The sequence below is a fragment of the Oryza brachyantha genome, chromosome 10, assembly GCF_000231095.2.
Source record: "Oryza brachyantha chromosome 10, ObraRS2, whole genome shotgun sequence".
NCBI lineage: Eukaryota > Viridiplantae > Streptophyta > Magnoliopsida > Poales > Poaceae > Oryza > Oryza brachyantha.
Window position 1 is genome coordinate 13,441,565 of NC_023172.2, and position 20,907 is coordinate 13,462,471.

The 20,907-nt window shown below is 40.2% G+C and overlaps 1 protein-coding gene across 8 annotated transcripts; it reads left to right on the top strand.

Annotated features, from left to right (window-relative positions):
• The first annotated feature begins 1,845 nt into the window (after nt 1-1,845).
• Nucleotides 1,846-20,712, top strand: LOC102721483 (endonuclease MutS2). Of its 8 annotated transcripts, XR_001551278.2 has the most exons (23): nt 1,846-2,145; nt 2,288-2,419; nt 3,013-3,180; nt 3,278-3,361; nt 3,803-3,853; nt 4,085-4,141; nt 4,216-4,298; nt 4,543-4,666; nt 4,739-4,798; nt 4,881-5,123; nt 5,337-5,420; nt 5,492-5,639; nt 5,881-6,008; nt 6,101-6,148; nt 7,166-7,296; nt 7,664-7,746; nt 8,292-8,395; nt 8,543-8,613; nt 8,997-9,292; nt 9,405-9,619; nt 19,516-19,637; nt 19,886-19,998; nt 20,371-20,712. XR_001551278.2 is itself a non-coding variant. In XM_015841856.2 (21 exons), the coding sequence occupies exons 1-20, from the start codon at nt 1,891-1,893 to the stop codon at nt 9,578-9,580; spliced, it is 2,526 nt and encodes an 841-aa protein (XP_015697342.1). In that variant the 5' UTR covers nt 1,846-1,890; the 3' UTR covers nt 9,581-9,619; nt 14,841-14,873. The 8 variants fall into 8 exon arrangements, 4 of the variants coding, with proteins under 4 accessions (XP_015697342.1, XP_015697338.1, XP_015697340.1 ...); XR_001551277.2 differs by lacking the exon at nt 19,886-19,998; XM_015841856.2 differs by lacking the exons at nt 19,516-19,637; nt 19,886-19,998; nt 20,371-20,712 and adding an exon at nt 14,841-14,873.
• Nucleotides 20,713-20,907: the final 195 nt, after the last annotated feature.

Sequence of the window (20,907 nt, forward strand, 5' to 3'; positions counted from 1 at the left end):
CATGTCGATGGATCATGACACGCGCGGGGTGGATCTCTACTGCTACGGCTCATCCCAGGGACGCCGGAGCAGCGCGGCCGGCGGCTCGGGGTCGCCGCCGCCGCCGAGGCAGTTCGGCTTCCACTCCGGCCACGGGAAGGCGCGCCGCACCGGGACGCGCGGCCCGCAGCGTGCCTCGTGCTCGAGCGCCCGCTTCGCGTCCGGGCTGAGCGCAGAATCGTGCCGCGGCCTGAACCTGTTCACCGCCGTCGCCGTCGCCACCGCAGCGACCGCGTCAGAGGCGGCACCGTACTCCGTGTCCGTGCCCCCTCCCCCTCGGCCGGGTGTTGCCGCCGCGGCGCTCGGTGCGTCGGCGGGCAAGCCTACGACCCATCCGTCTCCACCGCCGCCACTGCCGGGACTGTAGGCTGACGCCGCCGGCGAGAGCAGTGGCACCGCCATTGAGCACAGTGAGAGGAGGAGGAGGAGGAGCGTCGGCGGAGTACGTCGAGCGTGCATTCCGCCGCCGTTGTTAGCTTCTTACACGATGAATTGTCGATGCGACGCTACGAACTTATAGCTAGCGTGTTGCTGTAACTTGTCACTAACATTTCTTTGGGATTAATTGCAACTGAACTTTGGCAAAGTTACTGCAATTAAACTTGCATGCAAACGTGTTTAATGGTAAGCGTTGCTTGAGAGGAGTTTCTCAAGAAGGTTTAGATGCGAACTGAGACATGAGATTTCGGTAAACTGAACTTGAGAAAACGGGAGAACATATACATGCAGACAAAAACTTCACGGAAAATAGGTATTTGTTGGGATTACTGGCATGTGAACCGTTTATTATAGAGTTTACATGTTAGTTAATCAAAGTTAAAGAATGGTAGGTTACAAAAACTGCTTTTAGAATCTAGTGGACTCTGCTTGTTTCATACAACTGAAACCGATGGATTATCTTATTCTGTATATCTATTGAAGGGTGTAAACAAATAAATTAACTTTTATAAAGCTGTAACATTTAATAGTTTGAGAAGCGTACAACCGAAAATCCAAAATACACAATTAGACCATTCTCAACGGCTCTTTCATTTGACAATAATTAGGTGTCACATCATATTTTTTTATAACATGACAAGCATTTAATTAGGAAAGAGAAGAAAACTCTTCGTCCTAGTGAAAGGCTAGTGGTGTTGTTTCCAAGCAAATGAAAGCTGAATGAAAGTCAATTAATACCAAATAATATTTTCATCTGTAATTTGTATGACACATTTATTCACACTAGCATGCATAAATTTAATGCTCTACCAAATCTATGAAATTGTGAAATAAAAGAGCATCGTTCAATAGTCTCTTTCATTTCATTGAACAAAATTGAAACGTGACGTGTCACAATTAGAAACTGTGAAATGAAAGAAGCTATTGAGAATGGCCTTAGAAAATGCCGGGCCTCAAGACATAGCAATAACCACTTGAAATTTTGATCCATCCTGAAATTCCAAAACACTTTAGAACATTTTTCATTCACCAACAAGAACAATTGTGCTACACATTTTGCAGTGAGCAAGGCTAATTTACAGGAAACCCACATTACGTTTTTCCAGAGGAGGAGGCCCAAATTACTATTCCCCTACCGGCCCATACCGATCACAGGCAGGTCTCCGGCCCATACCGATCACAGGCAGGTCTCCGGCCCATACCGATCACAGGCAGGTCTCCGGCCCATACCGATCACAGGCAGGTCTCCGGCCCATACACTGGTTTTACGCCAAACCTGCATCGAAGGCGTAAACATGGTATCTTGAAGGCGGAAAACCGTCCATTCCCTCTATCCAAACGCACCGGCGGTGGTCCGGCGCCATTTCCTCCTACGGATCACCTCGCCGCGCCGTCCCCGCCGCCGTCTTCCCAATGGTTCGCCTCTCCACCGCCACGCTCTCCCCGCTCGCCTCGCCTTCTCCTCCCCACTCGTCGTCCACTTCCCGGCTCCACCTCCGCGCGCGCCGCTGCCGCCACCGCCTCGTCGTCGTCCGCCTCCGCGCCCTCCCGGTCCCGGTCACGGACGCGTCGCCCTCCGCCCGCAGCCTCCGCCTCCTCGAGTGGGGCAAGGTCTGCGACGCGGTCGCCTCCTTCGCTGGCACCGCCCACGGCCGGGAGGCCACCAAGGTACGTGCTCTGCTCCGACCCCACCACCGAACCCCCATTCCGGAGCCGTTGCCATTCCCGTCGCCCGACCACGGGCTCACGGCGGGGTGTGACACGGGGTTCGCCTCTGACGAGGGATTTCGGCTTGGGTTGTTGGGTGCAGGCGCAGCTGTGGGAGGTGGAGGACGTGAGCTATGAGCAGAGCCGGAGGCTGCTCCAGGAGACCGAGGCGGCGGTGCGGCTGATTGACAGCGCCGGTGGAGGGATGGATTTCTCGGGGTTGGATACCGTCGCGGTGAGGACTCAATTTCACGGAAACAATTTCTGTTTCTCTATAGATGTTCTAATTGCATGCTGCTAATAATCGACAATAATCATGATCGAGTGACGAGTATAGTAACACTAGAGCTGGAATAATGCATCATTTCTATTTGATTGATAGTAATTGATACTAGTACTAATTAATGTCCACAGTACGATGTCTTTGCACTGTTATTATGCATCTTAGTCAGTGAACTATATGCTCACTATACACTCATACGTCTAAGTCACTATGGATACGTTGGCTTTGATATGCTTACATTTTTTTAAGAATTGCTATGCCGACGTCTACTTGAAGTAAATTTCTTTACTGAACAATGCATGCAAAATAACCCCTGCCTGTTTATTTATCTTCATGCTTGATTTATAGCATTGTTCCTTTTATCTCGTTTTGCTTTACATACTTACATGCCAACTGTGTAGAGCTACTGAACAATGCATGCAAAATAACCCCAGCCTGTTTATTTATCTTCATGCCCGATTTATAGCATTGTTCCTTTTATCTCGTTTTGCTCTACATACTTACATGCCAACCGTGTAGAGCTGTAATTTTCTGTTTAAGTGAAGGTAGAATCAGCGATACATGGTATCTCTGGAGGTGCTGTGATAAAAGGTCAGGAAGCAGTGGCCATTGTTAGCCTGATGCTCTTTATTGAATCATTGCAAGTAATTATCAAAGCTGCTATGAAGCAAGACGAGGACTCACATGAACGATTGATGACTCTTACAGGAACGGTAAGGACCTATCAGTTTTTTCTATTTCCTTTTTTTTTCATCTATCATAAACTATTCACGCCAGTGCAGCATGCTGAATTCTTCTTCTCTCCTGCAGATTCTAGATGCGGTAATTAATAAATCACTAGTGAAATCAGTACAGGATGTAATAGATGATGATGGCTCCGTGAAAGATACTGCAGTTTGGTCCTTGCACCCTGATTCTACTTTTGATTCTTGTTTATGTGATACTAGTTTTGATAAGCATTTCAGTTTGCAGAGTCATGAGCATCTTCTTTATTATGAGGAGATAAATATTTATCACTATTAAGCACTAGGCAGGTAGATGCAGCCATGCAGATTTGAAATTGTTTGCGACCAAGCAATATGGCATCCTAAACGTTAACATGTTCTCTCTTCTTCCTTCATAGCATTGAATGGCACTAAAACTGTATGAATGACAAGTCATTGCATTTCATTCTAATATTCCTACCGACACTTGACACTTGTCTATAAATATACATTTCTGTGTAATTCTGCCCCTATTCTTTTGTCTTTTTACCTATGCACTTTTTTAAGGCCGTAGTGAATGATATTTCATCTGTAATATACACTTATAACTAAACGAATTGTTCCTTTTCAGAGCCCTGAGCTAAGACGATATCGAGAGCAAGTCCAGGTCCTAGAGAGCAGGGTATGTGGTTACATGCTTGTAGAAAGATGTTACATGGTCCATAAACTATGAAACTGTATAGTATAAGTTTAGGAGAAATCGTCCTTGTTTTAAGTCTATCGAGTAATTTAAAACTAGTTACTACGTTTTTTTCAATCTAGAGGTATTTATTGATGGAAATATTGCTATTGATAGTTGATTGTCTGCTATTGAGAGTTGAGTCTAAATATTTAAATGTTGTTGCCTTTTCAGTTGTATCAGCTTATGGACAAGTTAATGCGAAATTCTGAGAATGAAGCTTCCGTGTCGGTATTGTTTCATGCAACCCACTTATTGCCAATAAGCTTCATTGCAATAAAGCACAAACTATTGCTTTTCTCTAGGAGGTATGCATTGTAAATGGAAGATGCTGCATAAAAGTAACAGGGGACAAGTCTTCACCTTTTGATGGATTACTACTCTCCAGGTATGCCATATGCTCCTTAAGAAATAACGATTTTCCTCTTTAACTCCTATATCTATATGTTTCTTTTATTAGGATACATTGCTAAGACTCCTAAATTATAGCAAATATGAATTTTAATACTCATGCTTTATGGGAATTAGCTACTGATTTATTCTTTAAAATGGTGTGGATCTTCAAAGATACTGGGAGTTTAATTGTACCATTAAATAATATATTTTGAACAAAAGATCCATTTGCATTTTAGTGGTTCAGATGCTGGAAGTATGGTAGAACCAATTGTTGCTGTTCCACTGAATGATGAGCTGCAGGAAGCAAGAGCTCTAGTGGCTAAAGCTGAACTGGATGCTTTATCAAAATTGACTGATAAGGTTTGAGCACTTGTTTAATTTGGTTTTGTTACTTGAAGTTTTCTTAGACGCGCTTTATATTTTTGTCTGCAGATTTTACTTGATCTTGATAATATTCAGAGTTTGCTGCAAGCAACAGTTGAACTTGATAAGGTGTTTCTTTATTAAATATTTCGTATTGAAAATAGTTATTGCGCAAAATTTATTTGATTGAATATGTTAGCTTATCTTGCAGGTTGCAGCTCGTGCAAAATATAGTATAGCATATGACGGTACATATCCTGACCTCTATTTACCAAACCTCGTAAATGGAACAGTCAGTACTGCTACAGGTGGGTCTATCAGCACAACTTCCTCAGCTCACCTCTCTAAGCAGCAATGGAAACTGTACATGCCAAATGCGTACCATCCGTTGTTGCTCCAACAGCACCAAGAAAATCTGCATCACGCGAAAAAGGATGTAGCAAGTGCTACAGCAGTGAGTTTCTAGATTCATCCATTTTATTCTACTTGTATCTTTGGCAAAGAAAAAAAAAATGAGAGTAGCAGATGATGTATTCTGAACTGGGATACATGTTGTGTTTGCTTCTGGATATAATATTTTCTCCCAGAGCATAACATGTGCTATTGTAATCTGTTACTTCTCAATATTTAGCCATAGACTAATTCTCATTTTTCTACATATTTTTAGGAAATCCGGAGGAGGAGGATATATGGACAAGACATTGTAGAAGAAGATCAACTGGCATCAGACCTCGACTTAATGAAAATTAAGGTTAGTTCTCACTTGGGGTTAAACATTGATTACTGGTAGTATCATTGGATAATATATGCTCCAGTTTTCAGGTCTCCCAGCTGGAGAAATACCATCCAGTACCAGTAGATTTTTTCATTGCTGAAGAAACTACTGTATTGGTTATAACTGGCCCAAACACAGGGGGCAAAACAATCAGCTTGAAGACCGTTGGTCTGGCATCGTTAATGTCTAAAATAGGTATTGGAATTATTAAGGGCAGCTTGTTTCACTGTTACTTGGTGATCGTTTCCTACTGTTTATCTGTTTTGTACTCTCATAAGCTTTCCGTATCTATAATTTTTATATGGTTTGATTGATTGTGACATTTTTATAGTATGAACTTTTGGCATAAAACCGGGGGTATACTTTGTACTTCTTATTTTCAGTCCTGGATGTTCTAACCAGAATATCTTGCATAACTTTGCCTGTTCTGCTACAGGTTTATACATTCTAGCTTCTGAACCAGTAAAAATCCCATGGTTCAATGCTGTTTATGCTGACATTGGAGATGAACAGTCTTTGACACAATCACTCTCCACATTTTCTGGGCATCTGAAGCAGAACGGAGTGTGTTTTAGCAGTTATCTTAATAAATTATTCATTTCTGTAGCTTCCTAAATTGCTAGCTAGTGGCATGACTACTGCTGACCCTTTATCAGGCCATTCGTGCAGAGTCAACTTCACAGTCCTTGGTCCTTTTGGATGAGGTTAGTAATTTATTCACTGGCTTGAACTCTTGATACTTCTTTTTTGGTCTTTAGCAAGCATTGGGTGTACTTTCCTGCTTCCTCTTCCAACTATCAACTTCCCTTTTTTTTCTCCATATAATAATTGCTGCCAAAGACTGCAGATTGCAATTATTGTCTCAGTTGCAGTTGTATCTTCAGAGAGGAGGATGATCCATTCATCTTTTCATTGTTGTTTTTTATTACTTCTTGTGGCTTGTAACCTCCATATCTTCATCAGCACTTTTTTCCCTGGTTATTTTTATTTTTTAGCTGGGTCGGCCGAAGATTGGCCAACCAAATTTTTTTTAAGACTTAGGGGAATAGTTTACATGTGACAGTATCGACAGAAAAGTTGTCGAGGCTAGGTGAGCAACCTCACCTTAGACCAATACAAGTAAACTCACCCTCTTAGTTCTACCAGAGACCACATAGAGAAGATTTCCGCTTTTCTCCAAACAACTATCTCTTCTCTGATGTCGTTGAACAGCTGTGCCGCTGACCTTGCTCCATATGAGCCAGCAGACTAGTATGAGTAGCGTGTCAAACAGTTCCTGTAGCTCGGTCTGAACAACGTCCTTCACAGCAGCCACCAAATGACGGTGGCTAGGTCCAGGTCTTCCAGAAGGGGAAAGACCACGTTGATCCAGCCTCGCAGCATGCTCCACACCCGGTTTGTGTAAGGGCATGTCATTAACAGATGCTGGCTAATTTTCTGGTTCAATGTGCAAGTGTGTCAATGCCTAGGAGCTGCGTTTGTGGTTTTGAGACTTCTGCACTTCAAGCAACTTCTTGCATATTTGCCAAAAAAAAAAAAAGATGCTGCATCTGTGCAATGTTTTTAACACACAAATATCCCAAACAATACAATGTGGAATGTTATACTGTGTAATTCATGACCAGAATGCTCTTGCTATATTGTAGTCTACAATGGATGTTCACTAAACTTTTGCCCATTCCTCAAAATAAGTTGGTAATGCATCCTTGTTTCCTGTTTAGGTTGGCGCTGGGACAAATCCACTTGAAGGTGCTGCTTTGGGGATGTCTCTTTTGGAATCTTTTGCTGAAGCTGGTTCCTTTCTTACTCTAGCAACAACTCATCATGGAGAACTTAAAACATTAAAATATAGGTCAGTAATGAGCATAACTGAGTCTTTTCCTTTCTACTAGTTCAGTTTTCATGTTTTATTTTATAAATTGATTTTATGGTTTTTGGAAAACAATTCTCCAATTTTATGTTGAAAATGAATCTCTAAATGAAAGTAATTGAACCACTAAAACATGTAATATGTATGACAACGTTGATGATATGATTCTATCAACAATGTTGGAACTCATAACAAATCAGGTTGATTCTAATGCAAACTGTATATGAAATGAACAATTTATTGCATAGAAGTGCATTTTGTGTGCAGCTAGTATGGTTTGGTTGTTGGTTGTTAACAATTAGTCGGTTACATATATCAAAACATGACTCATTATTGTAAATACTTTCAGCAATGATTCATTTGAGAATGCGTGCATGGAATTCGATGAAGACAATCTAAAGCCCACATTTCGGATTCTTTGGGGAATACCAGGTTGCTATCTGTTCTCTTTAATCAACCATGGAATGTTGATATTTGCTTGGGCAGTTACAAGATTCTTATAACTTTTCTTTATGTGGATTTTCTACTTATAAAATCCATTCCTTAAAAGGTGGCCAACCTCTTCACCTGGATTATCTATGGCTGATTCCATTGTTTATGCTATGCGTTATTTAGCATGACTAAACACTGCCCATCCTGTTTGTCTTTCATGCTCCTGCGGCATGGAATGCTGCAAGTCTTTCTGCTCTAAGGATTAATGCTATGCTGAAAAAGATCCCATGCTATTTTTCCTATCATTTCTTAAACTTCTTGATTTATAGTGAAGCACTCAGCGGGCAATAAATTATGCTTGCAATATTTGGTACAAACTTTCTTTGCTGGAACAAGTCAAACTAGCTGAATAACTTTATATAGTTATGGTAAACAAGTGCCTGAACTGTTGTCTGTGCTATAAAGATTGCTCTTGTTTCACTCTTGAAATTCTTATGTTCTCGTATTTTGTTACAGATGTAACTCATAGTATGTTACACGTGTAGGACGTTCAAATGCAATCAATATTGCTGAAAGACTTGGCTTGCCCTCGGACATAATAGAAAGCTCACGACAGTTACTCGGAACAGCTGGTGCAGAGATAAATGCGGTAAGTTCAACAGGATCACCTATATGGGTTGATATTTTCCTCACTACCCTAAGTTCATCCAAGTTTTCTTTGCAGCTGGTTCTATTTTCCATTAATGGGAAATGGAACAAGGTTTTGCACTTGTTTTGAAAAAAAGTTTCTTTGCAGTTGATACTGGACATGGAAAACTTCAAGCAACAATATCAACATCATCTTCAAGAGGCACAGTATTATCTTAAGTGAGAAATTCTCCACATAGATTTTTGCACTTTATGTTGAGAATGCTGCAATTCTCTTACCCACCCAACACATTCTTGTTTGGATATAATGTGACATACCACCTTTTGAGTTCGAAAAAAGTACTCTGTGATAATTGATTCTAAGTTATGTTCAATCATGAGTTTCATCTATAATGGTATAATACTATATGTTGAACTTCCTTTTTGAGTGAATTTTTAGTTCCACCACATAGGATTTTAGATCATTTCTGATGTATTAGGTTAGATGGGTGTTCATTCAACTATCAGTCTATCACATTTAACTCAGCAGAATTAGTATTTGTCCTACTGATCGGGTTGAACTTTTCATAGTTAATTATGCATGTGCTAATTGATGTGACCAGGCAATCCAAGGAGCTTCATAATAACCTGGAAGAGGCACAGAAGAACATTATAGACCACACTTCTGCTCAAAGAAAAAGAAAGGCGAGAGTAATTTCAGAGTATGCCGTTATGGCTCGTTCTATTATACGTAAGAAGTTTCAGCAGTTCCGTGAATCTGCAATAGCCAAAAGAGCACTTGAAGAAGAGAAGGCTGTGGAGAACAACAAACCTGAGGGATTGAAGGGCCCTGAGCCGACGAGCACTCCTGTCGAAAAGGCACAGAACGCAAACATCAGCATGGCTGCAACAACTGGAGGTAAGATAGCATAAGCAATTATGCGTAGCATATAATTTATAATGCCCATGCAATTTCAAAACAATCTAAATTTGTCGGTCTCTTCTGTTCTGTTCCGTTCCTTTTTGCTTAGATGAAGATGGTGGGGTTCCAGAAGTTGGAGATTTAGTTTATGTTCCTAAGCTCAGGAACGAAGCTACTGTTGTAAAAATAGACTCGTCGAAAAACGAAGTGCAAGTCCAAGCTGGTATAATGAAGCTCAAACTAAAACTCAAAGATGTCAAGATTCAGAAGAGGATCTCCAGATAGAACGGCTGCGCTACCTACCACCTGCATTCGCAGAGATAAGTATGTATACCTTGTTTTATTCAGTTACATCACTTTACTCTGCCGAATCCTCATTTTTGCTACACATCTAGTCATATATAGCCATGCAATTGCAGTAGTTTCCCTGCGACTAGGTGTGAAAACGGGTCGGGTTCGGTCGGATTTCACCTTTCCCATATCCTAACCCACATTTTGCAATCGGGTTCGGATCTAATACGGATATTATCGAATACGGATACAATCACAGATAATACGGGTACAAATACGATATAAATATGTACCAAACAGATACGAATACTTACGGGTACGAATATTTATGCGAATCGGGAGGCGGCCGCCGGACGTCGCCTTGGCGGGGAGACGCGGACGCCAGACCGGAGGGCAGACGCTCGAGGCAGCCGACAGGAGGCGGAGGCCAGACAGAGGCTGGCGGCGGTGGCCTGTGTGCGGCAGTGCGGGAGCTGGGAGGAGATGAGCCGATCTGCCGATATCGTCGTGTGGCCGTGTCACAGTGTGCCCATGTCGCGTGCGTGTGTGAGCAGCGTGACGCCGTCCCGTGACTCCGTGATGCTGCGTGTGTTGGGTTAGGTTGTGTTTCTGTGTTGTGTATTTGTGTTGGGCCTTGAAGCTTTATGGGCCGAAATAAGCAAATGTTAAATCGGATATTATTCGGATAGTATCCACGATACATCCCAGATAATCCGTATCCGTCAGATATTGTCCTTCCGAACCCGAACTCGTATCTGCAAAAAATTACCCGGATTCGGCTCCGAATCCGCGTAAATTACCGGGTACCCGAATATCTGACCCGAATTTGTTCCGAATTAATATGGGCGGGCGGGCGGGCAGGCAGGCGGGAAATATCCGCCCCGTTTTCATCCCTACCTGCGACCCTGCCTCATAATTTTGATCAATTTTGTAGAAGAACCATGTAAATCCATCTGGGTTCAAACTTGAAGTTTCTTGAACGACCGTTCTTCTCTAACAGTTAAAGAATGACAGTGACATTTACTCTAGGCTCCATCTTTTGTTTCTTCCCATCAACTCTCAATTTCTGAAGCAAACCGGGGTCCGGATAAGCCACAGTAAGCTGCTGTGATTCCGTGGATATCCATGTGCTCTCTTCCTCAATGGGTAATGTGGTAAGTGGTGGGTGCCCGCTATTGTCGGCGCCCCGTTTTTATAAGCATCTCTCACATGTAGGAGCATCTCATTTATCTTCAGATTTTTTCGACCTAAGCAAAAATAAGTTATTTTGTATATAATAAGTTGTATATTATGATAATATGTTTAATGATAAATCTAGCAACATCATTTTTACATGATTCATCTTTTTGATATTTTTTATTCGTAGTCAACGTATAAAATGTTTAGCTTGGCACTATTTTAAAGGCAGCTATACTTTAAAATAGAGGGAATAATAAGAAGTATAAAAGTCTTAATCTAGATTTCTTTTTGGGGTCACTATGTCTCTGGCTTATAAATGGTTACCCTGAAAATACCTTTCAAGCATACTGATACTTTTAGGCCGATCTTAATACATAGTTTCATAGCATAGTTATCAAAACAGTAAACTAGTTAACCGAGTCAGATTAGCTTTATGGGGATGAAACTCCTCTCTCATCTCATGAAACTTTCTCATTTAATAACTATGTCAAGTCAACAATTTTATTGATGTAACATCATATTTAATATACATGACATTCTCATAAATCATGCATTGAGATTGACCTTACAACAAAATGCCCCCCTCGGTCGATCTACTTAATGGATGGATGATTGTATAAGGTGAACTTCTTGAGATTTTGACATGGTCACCTATCCATGTGCTATGCTGTTCAATCCACCCCACAGACCACCGTACTGGATTGTTTTAATTTGTTCCGTTCCCCTCTCGCCATCTTCCTCTGCTCTGATCCTAGGAATTTCTGTGCTGCTCTCTTTGAAGTCGTTTTCTGCATTTCTCTGCACTCCCTCTCGAATCTCACCGTCTCGCAACTCGCAAGGGATAAGACTGTTTATCGCAGCCGTCAGATCCCGATCCGACGGAGTTGCCGCGCATCTGTGGATAACGACAACACGCGTGAACTGCGGGCGCGTGGACTTGACGGGGATAAATATAAAACGAGTCCGCATCCCTCGCGGTTCGCATCCAATGTGCGGCGCGTGCTCTGCAGGTGGGCCCCGCCTCCACGCCACTAATCTAGCACTATCCTTGTCCTACTTGAATTATACTCCCTTCCTATAGTATATGTAACGCTGTTGCCTTTTATTTCTATGTATTTTATTATAATATGATTTATTATTATAGAAATTTTTAGTATGACCTATAATTTTATATATTTGATAAAAAATTTAAATAAGACTAATGGTCAAATATAGATTCAAAAGTTAACGATGTAATATAAAAAAAGGAGAGAGTATTATGTTATTTTATTAAAAGTAAGACAATATCAAAAGTACAAATTATATATGAGAAATAAAAATACTATTTTAGGATTGCAAAATCTCTTCTATTTTAGAAATATTAAAAGCTAAAATTACTTATATTAGGGTATGTTTAAAGGTGAAGCCTAGGATTGACTCTTTCTTTATTAATACAACAAAATATTTTTTATTACTCTTCTTTCTTTTTATTATTTATCACATGTAATAAAATTTTCTTAATAAATTATAAGATTTCGATTCTAACAACTATTTTTCTTTCTTCCATTTTCTTTTTCTATGTCATCATATTTGTTTACATGGTCACAGAGTCAGTTATATACGGCAGCGTTCGATTCAGCCGGTGAGGCTAAATTTCATCTCGTTTTTCGTTAGCATGCTTTTCAAACTAGTAAATGATGTATTTCGTGCAAAAATTTTCTATATAGAAATTATTCTAAAAACCAAATAACTCCATTTTTCAAATTTTTAATAAGTAATACTTAATTAATCATGTGCTAATTACGTTTATCGTTTTCCGTGTTGCTAACCAACTTTTGCGAAATTGAACGGCCTACAACTAGCACTACCAGTATTAGAGCAAGTATAATATCAGGCTATAAGCTGGCTATATGCTTATGTGAAGGAGAGAGGGGATGAGAGAGAGTGTACGCAGGCTGTAAGCTTGTAGCCAACTCGGGCACAGGAACCAAGAAACTCTGTGAGAGTGATATGTGGGTCATGTATTAATGATGTAGAGCTATCTAGTATATGGGTGGGCTAAAAGAAGACTATAAAAAATCTTATAGCCAGCTTGTTGGCTATACTATTAGCCTTGCTCTTATTAATCTTGAAATAATTATCTTCATTATTTAAACCACGTCAACCTACCTAACCGGTATTGGTGGTGCTGTCCTTTACTCCTCTGTCTCAAAAAAAACCAATTCTCTGATTTTCGTGTCTAAAGTTTGACCATCCGTTTTATTTGAAAAATTTTTAGGAAATTAAAAAAAATAGTCACACGTAAAGTACTATTCATAATTTATCATCTGATAAAAACAAAAATATGAATCACAAAAAAGTTGAAATTGTATGTAAAAAATGAAAAATTAGTTTATTTTGGGACATAGGGAGTACACAGCCAATGACAGGTGGGCCATCCTCTTGGCCGAGTGCCACTGGCCCCACCGCACAGCGGCACATAGCCAGCGTCGCGCCGATGATGTAATAGGCCAGAATATTTTGGCGGGGAATAACAACGTTGCTTGCCGCCGATCGAACCCATCACGTGGGGATTACAGGTGGCGCCCGTACACTTGTAGGGGCCCAAGTGATTGAGCCTGACCCATTCGCTGTCGACCGAGCCGCATACCTTGCTGGCTCAGCTCGGCTCGGCTCCACTTTCCCCTGCGTGAGCGTTGTTGAGCTTTGCTGCGTGTGAACGAAATCTTTCCGAAGATTAATCAATCAAGCAAACGAGACACACTGTCAAGTGGAGTACTTCTGTCTTTCTAGGAATCTCCCGGGGGAAAAGAAAGTCACAACCTGCTCTTTGAAATGGACTGCTCATTTGTTAGTTCAATATAAACTCGGCGTTTACTTTAATGGATATTACAGTCCAGATGAGATGGATACTATTAACCTTTCGTTGTCTCCTTCCAATAAAAAAAAAAACCTTTCGTTGTCTTTATATAGGGTTCGAGGTCTGGTGCCGTTAGCAGCTCATAAATGAGGGGTGTTCTTTTGTCTCTCCATCCTAATCCTTAACCCCTCCTAAAAAGAGCGACGGTAGCCGTAATAATCTTTTCAGTTATGCTTATAATGTAAATTTTGATTTTTTTTAATAACCATTGATTTTTGGCTTTTTCGGCCTCTGTTTCTAGATCGCTAAAAAAGTTTACCTATAAATTATTTTTAACTATTAATAAGTAGTTCGTTTATCCCCAAAAGCCAAAAGATGGGGTTCCTAATATTAACCGAGGGGATGAGGAAGTAGAAACACCACTTGATCGAGCACCGATGATTTTGTATCTTGTCAAAATGTTGGCTAATTGATCGAAGTGGATAAGAAAACTTTATGCAGATGTGATACAAGTATTTACACAATGATGCAATTTGTTCAACTCTAGGGGGAAAAAGAGTGGTAGTGGTATTAATTATTATAGTGTAAAAAAAGAACATTGATTTGAGAGCTGGATTTTTGTATACTACTTTAAAACACGATCGCTCATTCCCTCTCCTTTCACTCTCACATGTGTAGTGCGTCCTTCGAGAGAGAAAGAACGCAAAAATCTAATATAGAAAACTAATTTAAGTGATTGGTTAAAAGTAACAGGTGAATCCTTCTACTTAATTAATTCACACTCCTGGATCTTGATCTATTGTGTCATATGGCCTGTTACAATGTAGTCCCTCTGTCCCAAAAAAAAAAAATCAACTTTTCGGTTTTTTGTCGAACGTTTGACCATCCGTCCTATTTGAAAATTTTTTAAAAAATTTTTAAAAAAATAGTTACATATAAAGTACCATTCATATTTTACCATCTAATAAAAATAAAATTATTGATTGTAAATTTTTTAATAAGACGAAGAGTAAAACATTATATCTAAAAACTGAAAAATTGATTTGTTTTGGGCCGAAGACGGTATGTGTATACCACTCGGTTGATCGTACTTGGAGGAATTTATAGCTAGAAGTCAACAACATCATTTGAAAGAACGATTGTGACACCCGATCTACTATCGTTGTGACACACTTCTTGATCCCTTTTTCTGTGTCTGGGGACTGTACTAAGACTAGCTTTTTGTTAATCTTCTAGAACTGAACCAATATGTGCAAAAGTGGGAGACGTTAGGTGAGCTAACACTCGATTGGAAACCAATATACGACCACGCCCGTTGGTGCGGGTAACGGAAACGATGATATCATGATATCGGGATCCATTAGCAAAAGGTGAAGCAACTACTCTTTTTTTCGGTGGTTATTCTTTTTGTTGCACGCTATTAAGTTATGTTCTTTCAATCATTGGTATACGATAGTACACGTGCTTATGCCAGTAGTAGTACTGTAGTAGTTCGTGTAAATGATTTTTTTTTTTTGTGGAAAGTCATGTACAATACCTGGATAATAAAGTTGTTGGGAGCCCTTAGCAGGAAGAATCGTGGGGTTAACGGGAACTGAGCATGGCCCGGGTGGTTAGACTCGTTGTGGTAGATATGTCTATTCGAGTTTTAAGTTCTAAACTTGATACATGTGTTTGTATTTATCGACATTTTCTCTCAAATAGTAAATAACATTAATTATCAATTTTATGTCATTTTACCATTGAAATACTCTCACCTTTCAAGACGAGTCTAACAACCTACATATTTAGAAAAACATCGAGCATCAAAGTTTTGGAACTAAGTTCAATCTAGTGTGTGGCTACAAGGAAAATAGTTTGGCCTGGGAAGTGCGGATAGTGTAGCGGTGGATGTGAATATCATGCATATGTGGATATGTTTTTAATAAAATTTTAGTACAGTTTAGAATTGTGACATGAAAGCATCTTAACAAGAGACAAAAGTGGCATAGGGTAGCCAAGAGCAAGCAATTTGATTTTTTTACACTCGATAGTTTAGGACGAAAATGGTTAGAAACAATATTAATTTTATGGGAATGGTCTCGGTACGGCTAAAAGTTTTTCGCATTTACAAATTTAATTATCTAGTAATGCCTTCAATATGATGATGATGAAATTAGAAAAATTAAGTTTTATGAGTAGAAACTTTTGAAAAATATATTTTTTAAAAAAGGGAATGGTATTCTTTCGGTCGGGTATTTTATAGGAACTTCACTCCTCCTCAGGTTGGGTTTCGATTATTTAACATGATGACACATTATTATTGATTAAGATAACTTCTCTTATTATACTTACCAACGTCAATGTAGGAGATGGAAAAGAAGAGCGTGGGCTCATTCACTCCATTAATTAATTTATTTACATTTATGCTTATAAACCAAAATTTAGATTATAGAACTTAATTTTGGTGTTGATTTTGTGTTTTTATCATAGTTTATTTCAGATGTTTGCTTTTGAATCACAAAGGACAAGTACATAAAAAGTGTCCTAAATCATTACTTAATTACTAATAAACCATATGAAAAGGCATAAATATAGAGAGAATTCCCTGTATGCCACTGAAATTATACCCAGTTCCTTCTATGCCCTTTAAAAAAATCGAACTTCCTTATGTGCCATTTACTTAATTTTTTCTTCCTTAAGTGCCATTGCCGTTAACTTTTCCATCCATCTCCATTAACTTATTTTGCTTACGTTCCTTCTATGCCACTACATGCCAAATGACCCGAAACATAGCATTGAAAATTGATATTTTCGAATAAAATTTGAAATTAAGACAACAAACTTAAAAATCGATATTTTTGAATAAAATTTGAAAATTGATATTTTCAGATAAATTTGAAATGACTCATAACATAGAATTGAAAATTTGAAAAATACCACTTTTCCTATTTTGAAGAGTACTAAAGTGCCATATTTGACCTCAGTCTCTGGCTATCACAGCCTGGGTATCTTTTTTTAACCTTTTGAAAAATTTCAAAAACTAAAATGGTTTTAAATCTCTGAAAAAAATAAACGAGTAAATAAAGTGACAGAAAATCTCTGAAAAATTCTAAGTACGGAAATAGATATTTTTCAAATTTTCAATTCCATGTTGCGGGTCATTTCAAATTTATCCGAAAATATCAATTTTCAAATTTATCCAAAAATATCAATTTTCAAATTTTATTCGAAAATATCAATTTTTAATTCTGCTGTCTTGATTTCAAATTTTATTCGAAAAATATCATTTTTCAATTGTATGTTTCGGGTCATTTGGCATGTAGTGGCATAGAAAAAACGTAAGCAAAATAAGTTAACGGAGTTGGATGAAAAACTTAACCGCAGTGGCACGTAAGAAAGAAAAAATTAAATGAATGACACAGAGGGAAGTTCGATTTTTTACATGGCATAGAAGAAACAGGATATAATTTTAGTGGCATACAAGAAGTTCTCTCATAAATATAAGATATCCGATGAGCGCAATTAAAATTCAAATTTTACGGCAATTCGCCGAGCTTGAGAAGAGCCCACCCCCCCCCAAGCCTCTCACTGACATTCTTGTCCCTGGTGGCGTTGCGCAAACAAAAGATCCGCAAGCACTGCAGCCCGACAAGTGGGTCCCAATCACCGGCCCCATGATTAGAACGAAATGACATCGAAATGGATTGACTCGTTGCTTTGGTGAGCCCATGAGCCACGGCTAAAATCGAGCCAAGCCAGAGCCAGAGCCGAGCCGAGCCACAAAGGACAGTGCGCGAGCCGCGTGTCGACGTGTGAGCTAACGCGAGGGCATTTCCGTCATTTCCCAGGGCCACGGATCCTATAAATAGCCCTCCTCTCTTCGTCCCCGCCATTGCTGCTCCCCCCTCGAGGTTGGTGCTTCGCGGGTCCACGCGGCGTTGGGAGAGAGAGAGAGAGAGAGGACGAGGTCCTCCGCTCCGCTTCTCCCGCTGGTCCATCCGGTCCCGTCCCGTCCCACGCGCCTCCTCCATCTTTCGCCTCCGAGCTTTTCCACTGGTAAGTTCCCTCTTCGCCTCTGCATGTGAGGAATCTGTTTTCCTGTGAGGTTTTCGGTCTGCGATTTTCTGCGGTGTTCCGTGGGAGGGGATTCGCGTTTGGGTTTTGATCTGGAGGCGTTGGGGGGTTGGGATTGGGGTGGATTTCGGTGCGTGAGGTGGTTGGGATTTTTTTTTACTGTTTAGATCTGGTAAAAATCTTGGAGGGGGAAGAGGAGCAGGTAGGTTTCTGGTTGGGGAGAAGGGGGGTGGGTGTGTTGACTTGTGGAGGTCATGCTCTTTTGTTCGTATCCGCGACGAGTTTTATATTGGGGATCTACGACTTTTTCTTTTTCATCTTTTTATAATTCGTACGAGCGAGGAGGTTTTTATCCCCCAGACGTATTATCTGTGATTCGAATTAGGGTTTGGCGTCGCGGAATTCGATTTGGGTTCAAAATGCGAACAGATTTGGTAGGATTTAGCTACTGTTGTACTTTTTTTTTCTCGTATGAATTTACGTTAGTGCAAATTATTCGTTCGTCAGTTCAGTAGTACTATCAGCGAGTACTGGCGCAGCGTGGGTCATAAGCAGAAAGCTCCAAGACAAAATTCTGAACGAAATTCTTGTTTTGGGTTGCAGAAACTTCTGATCTCCGAAACCACAGAGAAAAAGGGGGTCTGTGAAGAGAGTTTTTTTTAGCAGCAGTGCAATGGAGGTATTTGGCAAATCCGTGATTGCTGAGCCCAGCAATGTGATTTACTTGTCCAGTATTCTTAACACTGAAGGGCCAATCCCTAGTCACAAGTGTGACAAGAATTGCCAGAACGAGCACGTCTTTGGCAACATGTACCGTTGCAAACTGACCGGAACCACGCACATCTGCGACAAAAACTGTAACCAGCGGATCCTCTACGACAACCACAGCTCGCTCTGCCGTGTGAGCGGGCAGCTGTTCCCGCTCTCGCCGCTGGAGCAGCAGGCGGTGAGGGGGATCCGGAGGAAGCATGAAGTTGACAGCAACGAAGGGTGCTCCTTTAAGCGCAGGCGTGGTGCACAGCTGCATCCATCCCCTTTCGAGAGGTCCTACTCGGCCGTGTCTCCGATCCCAAGCCAAGTTGGAGACGGCATGGACCTGAGCTAGAGATAACGAGAATCCAGTCTTTTTCTTGCCCCAGCCGCCTAATGCCGCTCTTTCGACTCCTTTCTCCCTTCTTTGACAGGATGGAACTATAAGAGCTTCCTTCTCTATAGACTTATGAATGAAGGGATATGAGACTCCTTAGATGCACTGAATAAATGTCTATGTAGTATCAGTTGAGATTCACGGGACCTTGTTGTAACTCGTAATTTTGGTTGGACCACCTATTCTGAATTGCATAGTACTTTCAGATAATCATTTTATGCTATCGCTTAGATTATTTTCCTATACCACATCAATCCTTTTACTCTATTGGTTACTTATCTTGTGCATTTTGGTATGATCAACATATCAATTATGTGAATAGGCTTTGATTAGATGAATGGTGTAAATTTGTTAAAGATTACTTGGTTCTTAGACGGGGGGTGTGTGTACTTACTAACTGAAATTTCTGCAAGGCTGTTAGTGCGTTGCCTGGCAGGCTGCTGGTAAAGTGTGACTTCTTTATATTTTCTTTTCATATAACTTGATTATGTATTTTACATGATTCTCTCTTTTGCAGGTTATATTTCTAACGTTTCTACTGTCTTTTTTGTTTCTCATTTGTTCTTTGTTTGTACCCTGAATCTTTATTGTTTTGCAGGACCTTCCAGGTGCTAACTTTTTTGTGATATGTTTTTATCTTTCATAAAACTGTATGTTCATATAATTGTTTTCTTCATTTGAGTTAACACCCATTCCTTTCTTGTGCAGGTAAACTGCTGAACTGTCATTCTGTCAACCGGTGGGAGGAAAAGAACTACTTACGGAGGATCACTGGATCTTTGCTGCCCAGTCTGATAAGCAGATCTCGTAGTGAGCAGCGTCCTTTCCAGGTAATTGCTTGTTATGCAATCACATCAACGCAGTATTGGACAAGCTATTGTACTATACACCCCTTTTGCATCTGTAGTAGTGATTAGCTACATCATCTTGTCACACCTCTTTACACTAAACTTGGTTGGCATCAATACATAATTATAACCCTGTTATGCATATTTGTTATCTGGGTACAGTTCTAAATAATCATGGAAATGTTGCAAGAACAGTTTTGACTGAATCTGATAACACAATTACATGGTAGTTAAGATGAATCATCATATGAGATGACTAGTGCGAGCAGTTTGATGCCTATGTTGTGAACACGAACAAGATGGCACCTATGGCTGCATGACATGCCCACCATCACTATGAATAGTAAGTGTTGCTGGTTTTGTGTTGGCTGTCGACGAATTACTCTTTTGTGTTATCTGATAGTTCAGATGAGAGGTCTTCTAGTATTCCAGTGTAATTGCATATTGGCTCTTCTATTTCCAAGATTTTTCTGCATAAGTTTCTAGTTTAATAGTAATATTCTGTAGGACTAGGATTAAATTTCCTCATTTCTATGAGTGCCTTAATTGCTCTGACCTGAACATATATGATATACCATCATCGAAAGCCATCTCTTGTACGATGTTTCCATACACATATTCCTTTTCATTCTTGACTTGCCAGATTATTTATTTTGTCAATCCCAACCAGAGACGTTCTGTTCCCTAGCTTGCTCAACCCTGTATGTCTTTGCAGATCAAGAACACAGGAAGCTTGGTACTACTACTGGAGCCACAAAACCTCTAGGCTGATATCAAAGAAGAGCGAACCTTGAGCAGAGCTTTGAACTTTTGGCGTCGCAGCACGCTCTTGCGTTTGGAGGGGTCAACAAAAGTAGCTACTCGCAATTTGTAGAAACTCTCTGGAGACAGTAGACATTTGCTTTAGCCGATAAGCCGGCTCCAGCACAAACATACTACATGTGAAGCCCCGACTTTTATATGTTCATGAAAAGGCAGAGTTTTTTCTCCGGCCTGCACTTACATAATTTCATCTTTTCTCATGAAATGTATAATCTGCTGTCGGTTTCGTATGCCATTGAAATGTGTTGAATGGACCTGTTGGGAAGTTGATATTAGGGAAAACTAACGAACTGTGAAGAAAAATCCAACCAGTAAGTGTATTTTTACCTTATTTCATATCTGGCAAATAAAGTCAAGTCTAAAAGGTTTTTTCTTTGGAAATTTTATGTCCAACGTACGGAGTAGTTTCTAAGTTTTCACTAGGGCATGT

Excerpts from the sequence above, each read along its gene's own strand:
- LOC102721483 (XM_015841856.2), top strand. The coding sequence starts at position 1,891 with ATGGTTCGCCTCTCCACCGCCACGCTCTCCCCGCTCGCCTCGCCTTCT. Across the intron at positions 4,299-4,542 it reads GATGGATTACTACTCTCCAG|TGGTTCAGATGCTGGAAGTA; the intron begins GTATGCCATATG and ends TTTGCATTTTAG. Across the intron at positions 5,124-5,336 it reads ATGTAGCAAGTGCTACAGCA|GAAATCCGGAGGAGGAGGAT; the intron begins GTGAGTTTCTAG and ends ACATATTTTTAG.